The 13,688-nt window shown below is 62.2% G+C and overlaps 1 protein-coding gene across 7 annotated transcripts in view; it reads right to left on the reverse strand.

Moving 5' to 3' along the window:
* The window catches only part of BAHCC1 (BAH domain and coiled-coil containing 1), a 60,439-nt gene that overhangs the window by 20,331 nt on the left and 26,420 nt on the right, over positions 1-13,688 (reverse strand). For all 7 annotated transcript variants that reach the window (XM_043905236.1, XM_043905232.1, XM_043905238.1 and 4 more), the window contains 3 exons: positions 5,705-5,827; positions 511-2,259; positions 109-217 (listed from right to left, as the gene is read on the reverse strand). In XM_043905236.1, the coding sequence (XP_043761171.1) occupies positions 109-217; positions 511-2,259; positions 5,705-5,827 (1,981 nt within the window). The remainder of the gene's footprint in view (positions 1-108; positions 218-510; positions 2,260-5,704; positions 5,828-13,688) is intronic.

The raw sequence follows: 13,688 nt of genomic DNA on the forward strand, positions 1-13,688 counted from the left end.
CATGGCCGCCAGCCACCCCCGGCCCAGCTCTTCCACCCCATGTGACCCCACTGGGCACCCCCAGGGGCATGGCCCAGTCCCCAGCAAAAGGTGCAGCCTGGTTCTTACTGCAGCAGCAGTTCGCGGCCGGCGAGCCCCAGGCGGTCCTCACATAGGCGGGCCCTCTCCTCTTCGGCCTCCAGGTCCAGTGGGTGGGTGGAGCGGGGCCCACCACCAGCTGCATGGTGGGGGGATGGCAGAAGGGGCGAGGGCTGGGTTGGCTGGGGAGCCACAGCTAAAGCAAGCAGGAACCCCACTTCAAGCCAGGAGACTGATGAACTGAGGGGTTCTCCTGCCCATGAGTCTCACAGGAAAGGCGCAGGGCAGGTCAGCTCAGCCCCGGGAAAAACTGCAGACGTGGGGAGGTGATGGGTGCGAAAGCCCGGGGTCCAGCCCTGGGAACCGTGGGTGAGTGGACTAGGGCAGGTCAATGACACCCCCCCACCGCCCCGCTCCGTGGAGGGTCTGTACCTTTGAAGGCGGGGGCTGCCCGGCCCTGACGCCCTGTGTTGGCACCGTAGGCTGACTCCGACCGGCTCACCGTGTCCTTCTGCCTGGCCAAGGCCACTGCAATGCCCACTGGCGGCTGCCGCACCTCCCCATCACTGTGGGTGGCATCATGCTCCCGGCTTCGGGCACAGTCAGGCCTTTCCACCTCGCCTGAGGCCTGGCCTGCACCCTTGGAGTTCGGGAACTTCCCATCCTGCTGGGCACAGCTGGCCTTCAGGCCCCCCAGGCCCACGAAGGGTGCCTTCTGGCCGACGACCAGCGCTTGGTTGCTGTACTTGAGCAGGTTCTTCATGGCCGAGACCTCGTCAGGCGGGGCAGGCAGGTCCTGCGGCAGGAGGGCGGCCTGCTGCAGGGTGCCACCAAAGGGGTCCAGATAGGCACCCGCCTTGCGCTCCTCACCAATGGCCATGGGGGCCCCCTGGCCTGACTGGACGTTCCACGGGGGCGGGGGCGGCCCGCCATAGCCCAGAGACGCCAGCTCCAGAGACTTGCGCTTGGCCTCGGCCCCGCTGCCCCCCGGTTCTACCTCAGGGGCCACCAGGTGCTGCTGATGCCGGATGCGAGCCACCTTCTGGGCCCCGGGGGCACCCACAGGAGTCTCCTTGCTGGCAGCCTTGTCTAAAGTGCAGCAGGCCTGGGTGACCTTCCCGCCCAGTGGGTCCTGGTGACTAGGCCGGGCGCAGTCTTGCGAGGGGGCGGGCAACTCAAAGTAGCCGCTTTTGTCCAGACCCGCTTTGGGGAGCCCAGGAAAGGGGGCCTCGGGGCCGGCGCTGTCCAGGTACTCCAGGCCCTTCAGCCGGGGGTTGAGGGCCGCTTCGAAGCTTCCGGACCGCCGCTCGCCCTTGCTCTCGGCCTTCAGGTGGGCATAGGAGACCCCGTAAGGCGCAGCATGGTCAGGCGCGGCGGCCGCCTCCAGGTGCCGGTCCTTGCCCTCACCCACCACGGCACAGGCCTCGGCCGCCTGGAAGGGGCGGCTCTTGTCGGCCAGGTGTCCCACGGAAGGCACGAAGGTGGGCCCGCTGGCCTTCAGGTCCCGGGGGACTTTGTCCTGCAAGGGGCAGAGCCCATCCGGGCCCCCATGCAGCTGCAGGCAGGGGAAGGGGCCGGCTGCGGCCGTGCTGAGGGGAGGGGGCGGCCCCGCGGGCAGGCCGGACGGCACTGTGTAGGACACGGCGTGGTGCAGCATCTGCCTCCGCTCCAGGCACTCGCTGAAGGCTGGCCCAGGCTCTGTGGGGCCCGCCGCCTCCTTGGTGCAGCGTCCAGAGGCCGGCATGCCCACACCCGGCCGCCCTAGCACGGCCCCCGCGCAGCTGGCCAGCGCGGACCGGCCCAGCTCACCGTCGAGCACCTTGGTGTTGAGAAGGCAGGAGGCCAGGTGCTTGGGGCGGCCTTCGCAGGCTCCCCGGGCCACGTTGCCCTCCTTGCAGTGAGAGTCCCCTGGCACAGGCAGCACCAGCTTGTGCCGCCCCCGGCCGACGTCCTCTTCCGCCGCCGGCCGCTCCTTGCCCTCAGCTGCCTTGCCGGCTTTCTCTTTGCCCATGAGGAAGCGGTCGAACTCCTTGGTGCCCTTCTGTAGGTGGCTGGCCTCGCCCCTGTCGCGGCTGCAGGAGCCGATGGGGTGGCCAGGGGCGGCCCGGGCCACACTGGGGAAGTTGTGGTTGGCGGGCAGGAGCGTGGGCTGGGGGGGCAGGTTGCGCAGGTAGAAGTTATCTGCGTGCCGAGAGAGCTGAGGTCAACAGGAAGCCCGAGGCAGGGGCCGGAGGGCTCAGTGCCCCCAAGACACTGCTCCAGGTGCCTCCCCACCATCACTGGCTGACCCTGACCCATTGGTTCTTTCCAGGGAAGGTTTATAACTGTAGAAAACATATTAACATAAACATCACCTCTTTAACCATTTTAAGTGTGCCGTTCAGTGGCTACTATGTTCGTGGTATGCAACCTTCATCCCTGTCCATTTCTGGAATTTTTCATAGTCCCAATCTGAAGCTCTCTGTCCCCATTCAATACCGACTCCCCATGCCCGAGGTTCTGACTTATGTTCACCCCTAAGAGATGAGCACTGAAAAGAGCACAGCTCCCATAACCCTGCAGATTAGTGGAGGGAGCGTGGGAGCGGGTGGCAGTGTGTCCTCACCGGATGCAGGGGGTGAAGTCTGGGGCCGCAGGCATCTCCCCCAACCCCACACGAGCTGGAGGAGTGCAAACTGATCAGTTCTTTACAAACAGCCATCAGAACCCTAAAGGCTAAGGAGGTTGTGGGTTTATAGTTGTATGCTTTGTCGCTCAGTTGTGTCCGACTCTTTGCGACCCCATGGACTGTAGCCCACCAGGCTCCTCTGTCCGTGGGATTTTCCCAGACAAGAATACCGGAGTGGGTTGCCATTTCTTTCTCCAGGGGCTTATAGTTGGGGGATGGCTCAAAGTGGACAGCATGTGCTGTGATGTGGCCACTACACAGCTCAGGACGCCCAGCCACGTGGAGAGTTATCTGAGGCAGGCCCCTGAAAGCAGCATAGTGCACTGTCGACAGCAAAATGGATGGCCTTTAGTAGCCCCTGTAAGTGCCAAGACACCCCTGCCCAGGAGGAAGTGAGGCCCCGGGCAGACATGCGTCTGAGAATGGGCCAGGAGTGAAGGACCCAGCCCACCTACCTCCTGAAAGCTCTGAGAGGCTCCCAGCCCTTCTGCATCAGGGGCTAGGGTGATCCTTTACGGAAGGAAGAAAGAAGAACGGTCCAGATGCCCACCCCTATCTAGTCCACACTGGGCTCTCGATGTCTCTGCAGCTCTGGCCCATCTTGCTTGAGTGGCTGGGGGGTGTACCCCCAGCTCCCTGCACGGGGTCAGCCTGGGCCCCCCCTAACCTGGGGTGCCTTGCTCTCTACCTGGGTCCCTGGCCAGCCCTACGGACACCCACTGCTCCCTAAGTTGGGGCTGGGTTACTGGGGACCTGGAGGGGCCGCCCCCCTCTACACCCAGCTGGGGTGGCAGATGGGCAGCCTGGATGGCCTGGAGCCTAGAAAGGGAACAAAAGAAACTTTTGGAACTTGTAAAACTGTCCTCAGTCCTGTAAATTCCTTGTCAATTTCCTGCTAATTAAAGCAAAGGGGAAGAGGGTAGCCTGGGCTAAACCTAATTAGCTCAATTTCCAAAACCAAAGTGTTCTGGGGTGGGGCTCCGCCACAACACTGTGAAAGCCGAGGAGGCCACCAGCACTCCTGGAAGCCAGCGGCCCACACCCTGGAGGGGGTCCCTAGCTCTGGGTCAGATTTCTGAGGCTGGGACCACCTGCCTGCTCTTGACAAGCGCTGTCAAAACAGCAGCACATGCGGGGGCTGATGTGGGAGGTGGAGGGACTCAGGCCGCGGCCTACGCGGGGCTCTCCTCTGGGCAGCAGAGCACCTGGGCTCCAACCCCAAGGAGACTGGCTCCCTGGGCATCCAGTGTCTGTTCGAACCCTTCATGGGGCCGGGGAGCACTTCTGGCCCCTCTGCAGGCAGGGTCGCATCCGCCCCGACCCAAGCTTCACCAGCCCTGGATTGGGCCAAGTGAGAGTGAGGCCTTCCACAGCCTCAGCCATCCAGCCTGGACAAAGATGCCAGGTGGGCTCCAGGATACAGACACCCCGATGTCACAGAGTGGGAGGCTGTGAGGAAACAGGGGGACGGTGGTGGGAGGGCAAGAGGACTGGCCACAGGCCCACCCCCAACCTGCCTCATGTGGTCACCACTCTGGGGTCCCCTTCCTCCCCTGAGACCCTTCAGGATTCTCTCCTCCTTAGCTGCTGCCGCTTGAAGCCTGCCAGGTACTTTGTGAGTCCCTCCCCTGCCCCCACTCAGAGCCCCAATCTTGGGGCTCCCTGGAGCTGGATCTGTCCTTATTTATCCTCCTCACCTGGGTGGCCCCTCTCCTTGAGCCGGATCAACCTCTCAACCTGCCCTTCTGGCACTGACCCCCACCATGAGTGTGCAGTCACCCCCTGGGAAGGTGGCCCCCGCCCCGCAGCCCCTCAGCATGAAAGCTGAACTCATCACTCCCCTCTGAACTGCTCCTCTGCAGGTACACCCCTTCCTGCAGCCTGGGCTATAAATGGGGGTCATCTGGGGCCCCCTGACCCTCGTGCTCCATCCAGGCCCCCCATGGGATCCCATGGTCCAGTTCAAGTCCAGATCACTTGTCATCTAAACACGGTAACTAACCCCAGCCTCCTGGGCACCACCCTTGGAAGATCTTTCTAAAACGCAGATGAAGTGTCACCCCATCCAAGAAAAATCCTGGACACGGGGCACCAAGGTCTCAGGCCTCCCCCTACACCTGTCTCATCTCCAGGTGGCTACATCTCTCATGGGCTCCCTGAAGGCTGGGCCTTTACACACACATGTGTGCGTGTGCATGTGGTGTGAGCACACCCTTCTTACAGAATGCCCTCCCAACTCCACCAGCCCTATGTTCCCATCAGCAAAGCTCCAACCTCAGCATACCCTCTCCAGCGACATCTCCTGCCAATGGGGTAGGAGTCCCTCCTCTGTCTGCTGGGGGCACACCATTGCCCCTGTCCCCTGCTGCTGCCTCCACCCCCTACCCCCTACCCCTGACCTCTCTGACCTTAAGCCCTGGTGTGGGTAGGGGGCTGGGCCTTCTGCTGTCTAGCTCAATGAGGCAAGAGGTACAGACTTCTAGGGGGCTCCCCTTCCCCCACCAGGTGGTATTCTCCCCTGAGCTGCCCCTGGGACCCCCTGAGCTGCTTGGGTGAGTCGGTGGCGGGGGGGGGGCGGTGCCACAGGGTAAGGCCAGGTGCTGAGGGAGCTGGGTGCCACTCCTTCAGGGCCGCGCTTGTTTGAGATGCTTCCACCTGGGTGATGAGAGCTCACGGAGCATGGCTGTGTTTTCAGCATGCTTGCCTGACCCCGGCATGCAACCAGCTGCTTGGCCATGGTCCTGGGCCCCGCACTTTATAAATTTTCTGGGGGCCTGAGAAGCAGGCCCATCCTCCTCCGGCCCCTGTACCTACAGTGTGGCCTGGAGAGAACGGTTCATCCAGGCTGGCCACCTTCACCTGGCACCCCAGAAGCCCCCAGCCCTGCCCTCCACCCCTCCAGGATGCACTGTGTCCCAGGCCCCATGCAATCCCTCACAGACCCACGCCAGCACTTGCCTTTTTGGGTTCCATAGAAACGATGTTGCCCATAGAGAACATTGCTGTTTCCATGGTGATCCAAGTGGCTCATGGGTAGAAAGGTGGATGCCAGACTCCCCGAAAATCTGGGGTACCCTGGAGCTAGAGAAGCAAGGAGACTGTAGTAGAGGCGCCTCTGGGCCACAGGCTTGCACCCGCCCTGACCCCAGGGAGGTGAGAAGCCGGCGGGTGGCCCAGGAGTGACGCCCCGCAGAGCCCGGCGTGCAGCCCGCCGGTGGGAAATCAACCCATCAATACATCATATTAACTCTGACTCGACTAATACCATCCCTCCGGTGTGGCACAAATTGAATTGCTGATGGGCTGGGGAGAGAGGGGAGGATGGAGGAGGGAGCCTTTGATTTCTCTCCCAGCAGCACTTAGCAGTGCGGGAGCTTCGAGGCAGGCCAACAAAAGGGGCTCTGGAGAGGTGTCTGGGGAGGAGGGAGATGTGGCGGTCACATGCAGTGGACATGGAGGCCCTCGCAGCTCAGGCTGAGAGGAGAGAGGCAAGGCCGGACACCACCTTGGCCTGTACCATCCGTAGCTGCCAGGTGAGCAAATCACTCTGGGCTCAGTGGCCCACGCCCTGGGGCTGAGTTGGTTGGGTGTGGCCAGCTTCTGCCTGGCTGGAGGCCACAGGCACCGGGCTGTCCACTGGCCGGCCTCCTCAGTGCTCTGAGATCGGCACAATGAGCTGGTCCCCAGCCACGGCAGCATCGCCCCCCAGAAGAGCTTCCTACGTTGGTCCCCAGCCCGAGACCCTCCCTGGAGCCTCCGAGTCATGTCAAGCAGGCCCCTCTCTGTCCCTTTGAGGGGCCTGGACTGTCTTCTTGGCCTGGCCCTGCCCAGCAGAGGATCACCAACTACACCCCGGACTTTGCTCTGGCCACCTGGGACACATACCCTGCCTCCCAGAAGTGATGAAGACAGAAAGAGCGAACATTTGGCCAAGGAGGCCCCTTAGGCACTGGCACCTTGAGACCAGGCACAGCCATGGGAGGCGTGTCTGTTGGATGCCCAGAGCCACTTGCAATGTGGCTCCTCACAGCTGGTCCTTCTCTACCAGGCCCAGCGGTGAGGAGGTGGGGGCGGGTGGAGGCCTGCAGCTGGGATGGCTGAGCTGGCTGGGCTGGGGTGGACAGGATACTGTCTTGCTCCAAAATTCCTGCTTTGAGTTAATGCTCTTAACATTTTCCCCATGGAAAATGAGTCCCAGAGGAGCTGCTCCTGGGGACCCCACGGCTGTCCCAAGAGTGACGGGTTGCTGGGGGCGGCTTCCCACCTGACTTCTGAGGCGCCTGGGCTGTGACAAGGGAGCAGGAAGGAATCCCAGGGTCTCCCTGGGGAGCAGGGGCCACAGGGAGGAGGAGGGGCTGGCGCAGGGTCCCGAGGCTGCGGGCCCCGCGGGAGGGTGGTGGGTCCCAGGGTGAGTGTTCAAGCTGGGTCATAGCTGTGCCTTGATACAAGGGAGCCGTGAGCCCCATGCCTGGGGAGCAGGGGTACCAACATCCCTCTTAGCGCATCACGACAAAGTTACAGACAAGTCTGAAGCAGGGAGCTAGCTCCGTGTGACCTGCTCATTTACTGTTTTCTAAATTCCTCTTAGGACAGAAGCCCTTTGCTGTTTCACTGGAACTCCTTGTGGCAACTCACGGCCAGAGGCTCCATGGAACACACGAGACCAATACCTTTCTAGAAGGAGAGGCTCAGAGCTGTAGGACAGGCCTCCAGGCTCCAGGTCCTCAGAGGCCCTGAGGCTGGCCTGCCTGGGTGCTGAGGCTGTTGAGATGGAGGGTGGAGGCCGGCTCAATCTCTGTGGGTGCATGGGGGTAAGCCCTGGAGCTTGCTGTGAGTATGAGGGGCCCAGGAGCAGCCCCTTGGCAGGTCTGAGGCTGGGGTGGTGAGCCGTGCCAGTGTGGGTGGGGCTGCGGAACCCAGCTAAGAGGTAGGGATGGACGAGGAGCTGTGAGAGAATGGAACCACACAGGCATCAAACACTCTGGGATCCCCCAGGGACAAGGCCCCCAGCCCAAAGGGTGCACTCTGCACCCTGATCCTGGCGGCCCCCTCGACATATCCACCATCCTGCCCCTAATGATGCAGGAGGATGGTCTCTGGATCAGGAGGTCTGAGGTCAAGCTGTGGCACCCATCCTCAAGAGGTGCTCCCTGCAGAACGTTCCCGTACCAGCCCCGTTTGGAGGTTCCCCTCAAGCACGCGTGTTGCAAAAGCTCTAAGAAGTCCCTTGGGCATCTCCCCACCAAGGGGCTCACATCCCCAGGCCCGTGGGAGGATACAGGGGAGGTGCCCACTGCCCCCCAGCCCTATCCCTCTGCAGCCCCCTAATGCCGAGGGCACGGCTGAGTCTGGGGAGCCTGGCCGCCTCGCCTGGTTTGTTGAGTGGAGACACATCTGGAGCAGATGTTTCCGAGATGAAATGCAGCTCCTGGAAGACCTGACAAAAGCTGGCCGAGCCCATCGGGGGTCGGGGCAGGCCAGGGCGGGGCGGGGGGGTGGGCAGAGGCCTGTGTGTGTACTAGGGGGGAGCGGTTAAAGTGCCACAGCTGTCCCCCTTTAATTGGCTGCTGTTAAATGTTTTACGGGGCCTCGTTTTGGTAAACAGAAGTCTGTAAATTCCTCCTTCCCAGACGCCCGTTACCCAGGCACAGACCCCCCGTGACCCCTCGGGAGGTCTGGGCCTCCCGCCCACCCACCCTCGGGGGAGCCGGCCTTCAGCTGGCCAAGTGGTGGGCTCCTTCCTGTCGCACCCTTCGGGGGGCAGTGGGAGGGTGATGGCCATGCCTGTCCCTCCACTTCTGACCCTGAACTGCTGGCCAGGGATCAGGGGACAGGAATCTACGGGGGCTCCTCCCCCCATCTCCAGTCTGCATAAAGTCCCACCCTCTGGGACCCCAGAAGCGGGGAGTTAGGACTGGGGGAGTAAGGATGGGGAGATGGAAGAAGAAACGGAGTGGGCAAGGGTTGGAGCTGAGTGGGGTGGCCAGGGAGGGGAAGTGTGAAGAGCGGGTGGGCATCTGGGGTGGGGGGCAGAGAGGGAGGAAGGAGGGAAGTCCTCCCAGTTCAGCCACAGAAAGGACCCTTTCTTCTTCCCAACAAGACCCTACTCTCTGAATTGAAGAAGAAAATAAAAAATGATTTTTTATGAATCAGAGCAGCTGTTCTGTGACCAGAAGCCAGGGCTGCTGTAGCTGGCCTGGGAAATGCCTCAGGTCCTCAAGGGGGCTTCTGCAGAGGAGAATGTGGTGGTGGTGGGCTCTGAAGAGGTCTCGGGGAGCAGAGGATGGGGGTCGGATATCCTGGAACCCAGGGCCAGAGCCCCTCAACCCTGTACTCCTTCGGGGTGGCATGGTCCAGAACCCCCTTGTTCCCAGGCTCTCACACACCCCCAAGGTTGGCTACTGCGATAGCCCCAGTTGACAGGTGAGCCCACGCTGTGTCCTCGGGCCCCCGCTGCCCTCGGAGCCCTGAAAGCCCCTGCTGAGTTCTAGGGAGAAGCCCTGGGCCTCGGCGAACAGCCCACTGAGATTCCCCCCATCCTGGTCCCACGCTCTGAGCTGCCAGGAGACTTAACCCCACCCGTAATGTGAGCATTAACAGGGGACAAAAAGGTGACACCGTCAGCACCTAATGGGGTTCAATGATGTGGAGGCAGTCTAGAGCTGGGCAGGGGCAGCACAGACCAGGTCCTTGGTCTCCTAGGACACCCAGCCCCTGCCAGCATCCCCCGGGGCCCTTGCTGGCCACATCCGGGAAGGTCAGGGGTATTGGTGGGGAGTGTGCTCAGTGGGCTAAGGAGGAGAGGAGCCAGCGGGCAGCCCGCCCCTGGTGGGGGCTGCCCAGAGGGCAAGGTCTGGAGATGGAAGGGTGAGAGGAAGGGTGGGGACACTTTACAGGGGAAATAGGTGCCATGGGGTAGGAGGCACCTCTTGTCACCCCACCAGAGAAGGTGCCTGGGAGGACCCCAGGCCTGCTGCAAGTCTCTCAGCTGGAGAGGAAAGAGAGGCGGCCCTGGCCCCCTACATGCGCCCTCCTTGCCTGACGGGGTCAGTCCCCACCCCACCTGACGGCACCTCACCTCTCCTGGGTTTTGCTGTAGAACTTTCCCAGCAGCCCGAGGTGCCCCACCTGCCCCAGGCCAGACCCAAAGGCTGGGGAGGTGACAACACCTCCCCGCGGCCCTTGCAGGGTCCACCTTCCTAGGAGAAGACCGACTCTTGTGTCTCAGAAGGCTGACTGTCTCCTGGCCAGGTCTGGGCATGGGGTGGGGTGTGGCTTGTGACCAGCCAACCAGCAGACCAGAATCCCTTGTGGGGTGGGTCAGGGGACTCCCACCACAGGGTCCCTGAGACCCCCACCCCCAGGCCCACAGAGCTCAGTGCAGACCCTGCAGGCTTAGCAAACTACCAGTGGCCTGACACACAGGGCTCTAATCACCATCATGCCACCAGGGTCCTGCCCTGGCTCCCCGCTGGCTCCCTGCACACCCATGTGGGCAAGGCCTTCCACAACAGATGGCCCCCGCCCTCCATGATGCCTTGACAAAAACATGGCCACCTCCCCGGAGGCTCGAGTTGCTAGAAAGTTCTCCCCACCACTGAGCCCTGAGCTGTGGCCAGGGGCTGCCAGCAGGGTCTGACATCAAGTCCCAAAGGCAGCTCCCCACAACGTGACTGGCTGAGCCCCCAATCTATGGGGCCGAGAATCATGCTTTTATACAGCTGGCCACACTGTGGGGGCGAGGCGGGCTGGTGATCCAGAAAACCCGAGTCGAACCATCTCAACTGCCCATCTCGTGGGTCAAGCCCACCCTCCCAGGGCTCAGCAGAGGGGAAAAGACCCTCTGGATAGAGCCCCACCAGACCACTCCACCCTCAACTGGTGTCCTGCCAACCCTGACAGGTCCCAACTTTACTCTACCCATGACAATCCCCACGGACACCTAGGCAAAGAGCCCTTGTTCCTGGAGCCCCACACACATCTATCCCTCTGAATTTTGCCACACCGACACTAACTGGGTGCTGGCTCTCTTCCTGTGACATCCTTTTCACTCAGGGTGTCAGTGGATTTCCACTGTGGTACACAAGACTACGAAACAGTAGTGACCACATTGAAAGCTGGGTTAAGAAGGATTCTGAGGCTGTGTCCACATGCAGCTTGGAAAGTGTTGCAATCGACTAGTAATGCCTGTCCTGGGCACAGGAAGGTCATTGGCAGCATATGGGGAGGACATCTGCCACCATCCTTGCTCTAGTATCTGAAGGAGGTAACTTTGCAACAGCCTCCTTCCCATGTCCTCCCTGTTCCTTGCCAAATACTCCGGTTTCCGTCCATAAGCCCCTTCAGGCTCACACTCAGTGGTCAGAACCCTTGGGAGTCCAGGCTGGGCATCACAGTGCAGCTCCCAAGATCGACCACCCAGGACATTGTTGGGAGCAGCTGAGTGAGACCCCTTAATGGGCTGAAGGCGGCTTTGGAAGCTGGGCCTCTCAGGGAGTGCCCAGATCTCAGCCTCTTGCAGCTGAGGGCTGGGGCTGGGGCCTAAGGCTGGCACAAGATGATTTCTGTGCCACTGTGGCCTGTTAAAGTTGGCCCAGGCAACACACTGACCCCCAGTCGCCCCAGGTTTGGGGCCCGGCTGCCTGGTCTGTTCCCAGGCTGAGAGGAGTGGCTCAGAGCCAGGGGAAGGTGCCAGGCTCCCACGGACACCTCTGGAACAAAAGCAGCAGGCAGCTAGCCCAGGAGCCAGGTGGTCATAGACAGTCCAGGGCTCCTAGCAAGTGCTGTGCAGGGAGGAGCTGGGTTCAGGCCATACAGAGCTGAGGTGCAGACCTTAGCAGCAGCCGCTCCAGGGGAGCAGGACCTGTGGGCCAGAGAGGGCTGGGGACCAGGTCTTGCTCAGGACTAAAACTGGGGGAGAGACAGAGTCTCAGAGCTTGGAGCTGGGAACAAACTGGCATGACCCCCCAAACACTCACAACATCCCACCCATCACCTCTGTCTGTCAGGGAGCTCAGCTGGAGAGAGCACTACACTACCCCTGACCACACCTACTATACCCTGTCTTCCTGGGTGGATGCTCCAAGACTCCCCCACCCCATCCCGGGGTATCTAAGATACACATAGAGCATAGTGCTTGGGGGGATGCTGGGATCTTGTGGCCACGGGAACAGTGCAAGCCAGCCCCACACCCAGATGTGACACTGGGCCTCTCCCAACCCTGTCAGACCCAGTATAGCTCACACACACGCCCAGTTGCAAACAGCAGCCCGGGAAGGTCCTCAGACCCCCAGCACAGCAGTGGACAGTTGCTACAGGGGACATGCAAGGACAGAGGGGTCCCTGGAGGTTGGGACCCTGATGGGGAGGTGGGCGGAGGCAAAGTGCAGTGAAGGGCCAAGGTCACAGGGAGCCGGGGGGTGTCCTGGCCACGCAAAACCCCGAGAAAGCTCTGGAGGAGGTCAGAGGTCCAGATGGGACAGGGCTCCCTCTGGCTACGATGAAGCTGGCAGGAGAGGACCTGTCTGGCAGGGCAGCCCTGATCCCCCACGTCTGGATCTGGGGAGTTTGGTCACTTCCCCTACACTGTCCCCAGATCACAGGGGGGTCAGCTGCCCCTACTGACCCAGCCCTGCCCTCTGGCACCAGCAGGAACAGGTGGGCAGGGTGAGGAATGCTGCCTACATGTGGGGGCATCTTTACTGCGCTGGGCGGGGAGGGGAGGTGAACATCGGTGTCCTGTGCGGGCAGATTCAGAGGCCATTTTGGCCACCGAGAAAGCTGAGGCCAAGAGAAGGGGCTGGAGAGGCCAGCGTCCAGGGAAGAAGGACAAGGTCCGGGGCAGGGATCTGCCTCAGAGACAGGCAGGCAGAGGGCTCCTCTCGACAGCGTCACCACACTGAGACGGTGACACCGGCTGGGACATTTGTCCCCCACACAGACGTGCTCCCAGAAGCCCTGGTGAACCCTGAAGTCTTAGAGGGGACAGAGGGGACAGAAGGACAGCTGAGGGGCTCAGGGAAGCCGGGGGGGGGTTGGGAAACTGCAGGGAGTGCCTAGTGGCTCTTGGGTGAGACCCCTGCCCCACTGGAGGTGAGCCCAGCCCCGGCAGGAGAAAGAGCCTCTGGGGCGGGTGCAACTGACAAAGAGGCCGGCCAGGCTAACGGCCAGCGCTGGCGCATGTGCCCGCTGCCTCCAGACGCTCCCCCTCCAGGTGGCACAAGAGACCAGGAGTGGCCCAGGCTGTGGGAACCCAGCAGCCCCGTTCCTCCCCAGCTTAGCCCCCAGGAACAGAATCCCCTTTCATGGCCCCGTGGGTGGTCCCACCAGGCAGCCGGGGGGCGGGGGGGGGCGTGGAGGAGGGCGGGAGGGGGCCGGCCTGCTGACAATAGGGCCAGCTGTGCTGCACCCCACCCCCACGGGGACCCACCCAGGGCAGGCCGGCTGAACACTGGCTCACCCCTTTGCCTCAGGTCAGTTCCACCGCCCACCCTGACCCTAGGCCCCGGAAGGGAAAGTCTCGTCTCTGGCGGGACCCTTCACTTGGTTGAGCCTGGGGTGGGGGGTCTGGTGGGTGGGGTAGGGTAAGAGGCCCGGGACAGACAAGCTCTGCCCCAGGCCAGATGTTCTGGGGCGGCTCCTCCGTTATGGGGTACTTGTCCTGCACCCCAGCTGCTCCACCAGGGAAGCAGGAAGCCCTGGCCTCGGCTCTGGTGGCTGTCCCCCAGATGGTGGGTTGGGTCCACCCACGGAGAGCCAGGGGCCCTGCCTGGAGTGGAAGGGCCCATCCGCTCTCCTGGCCCCCATTGACATCCCTCCCCCACCCCCCCCACCATCCTGGCATCCTTGCTCTTAAGCTAAGAACTCCTTTCAGGGCCCAGCCCTGACTATTCCCAGGCTGGAGGAGGGTAGCAAGCCGGCTTTGCCCGACACCTGTCTCTCT

The sequence above is a fragment of the Cervus elaphus genome, chromosome 5, assembly GCF_910594005.1.
Source record: "Cervus elaphus chromosome 5, mCerEla1.1, whole genome shotgun sequence".
NCBI lineage: Eukaryota > Metazoa > Chordata > Mammalia > Artiodactyla > Cervidae > Cervus > Cervus elaphus.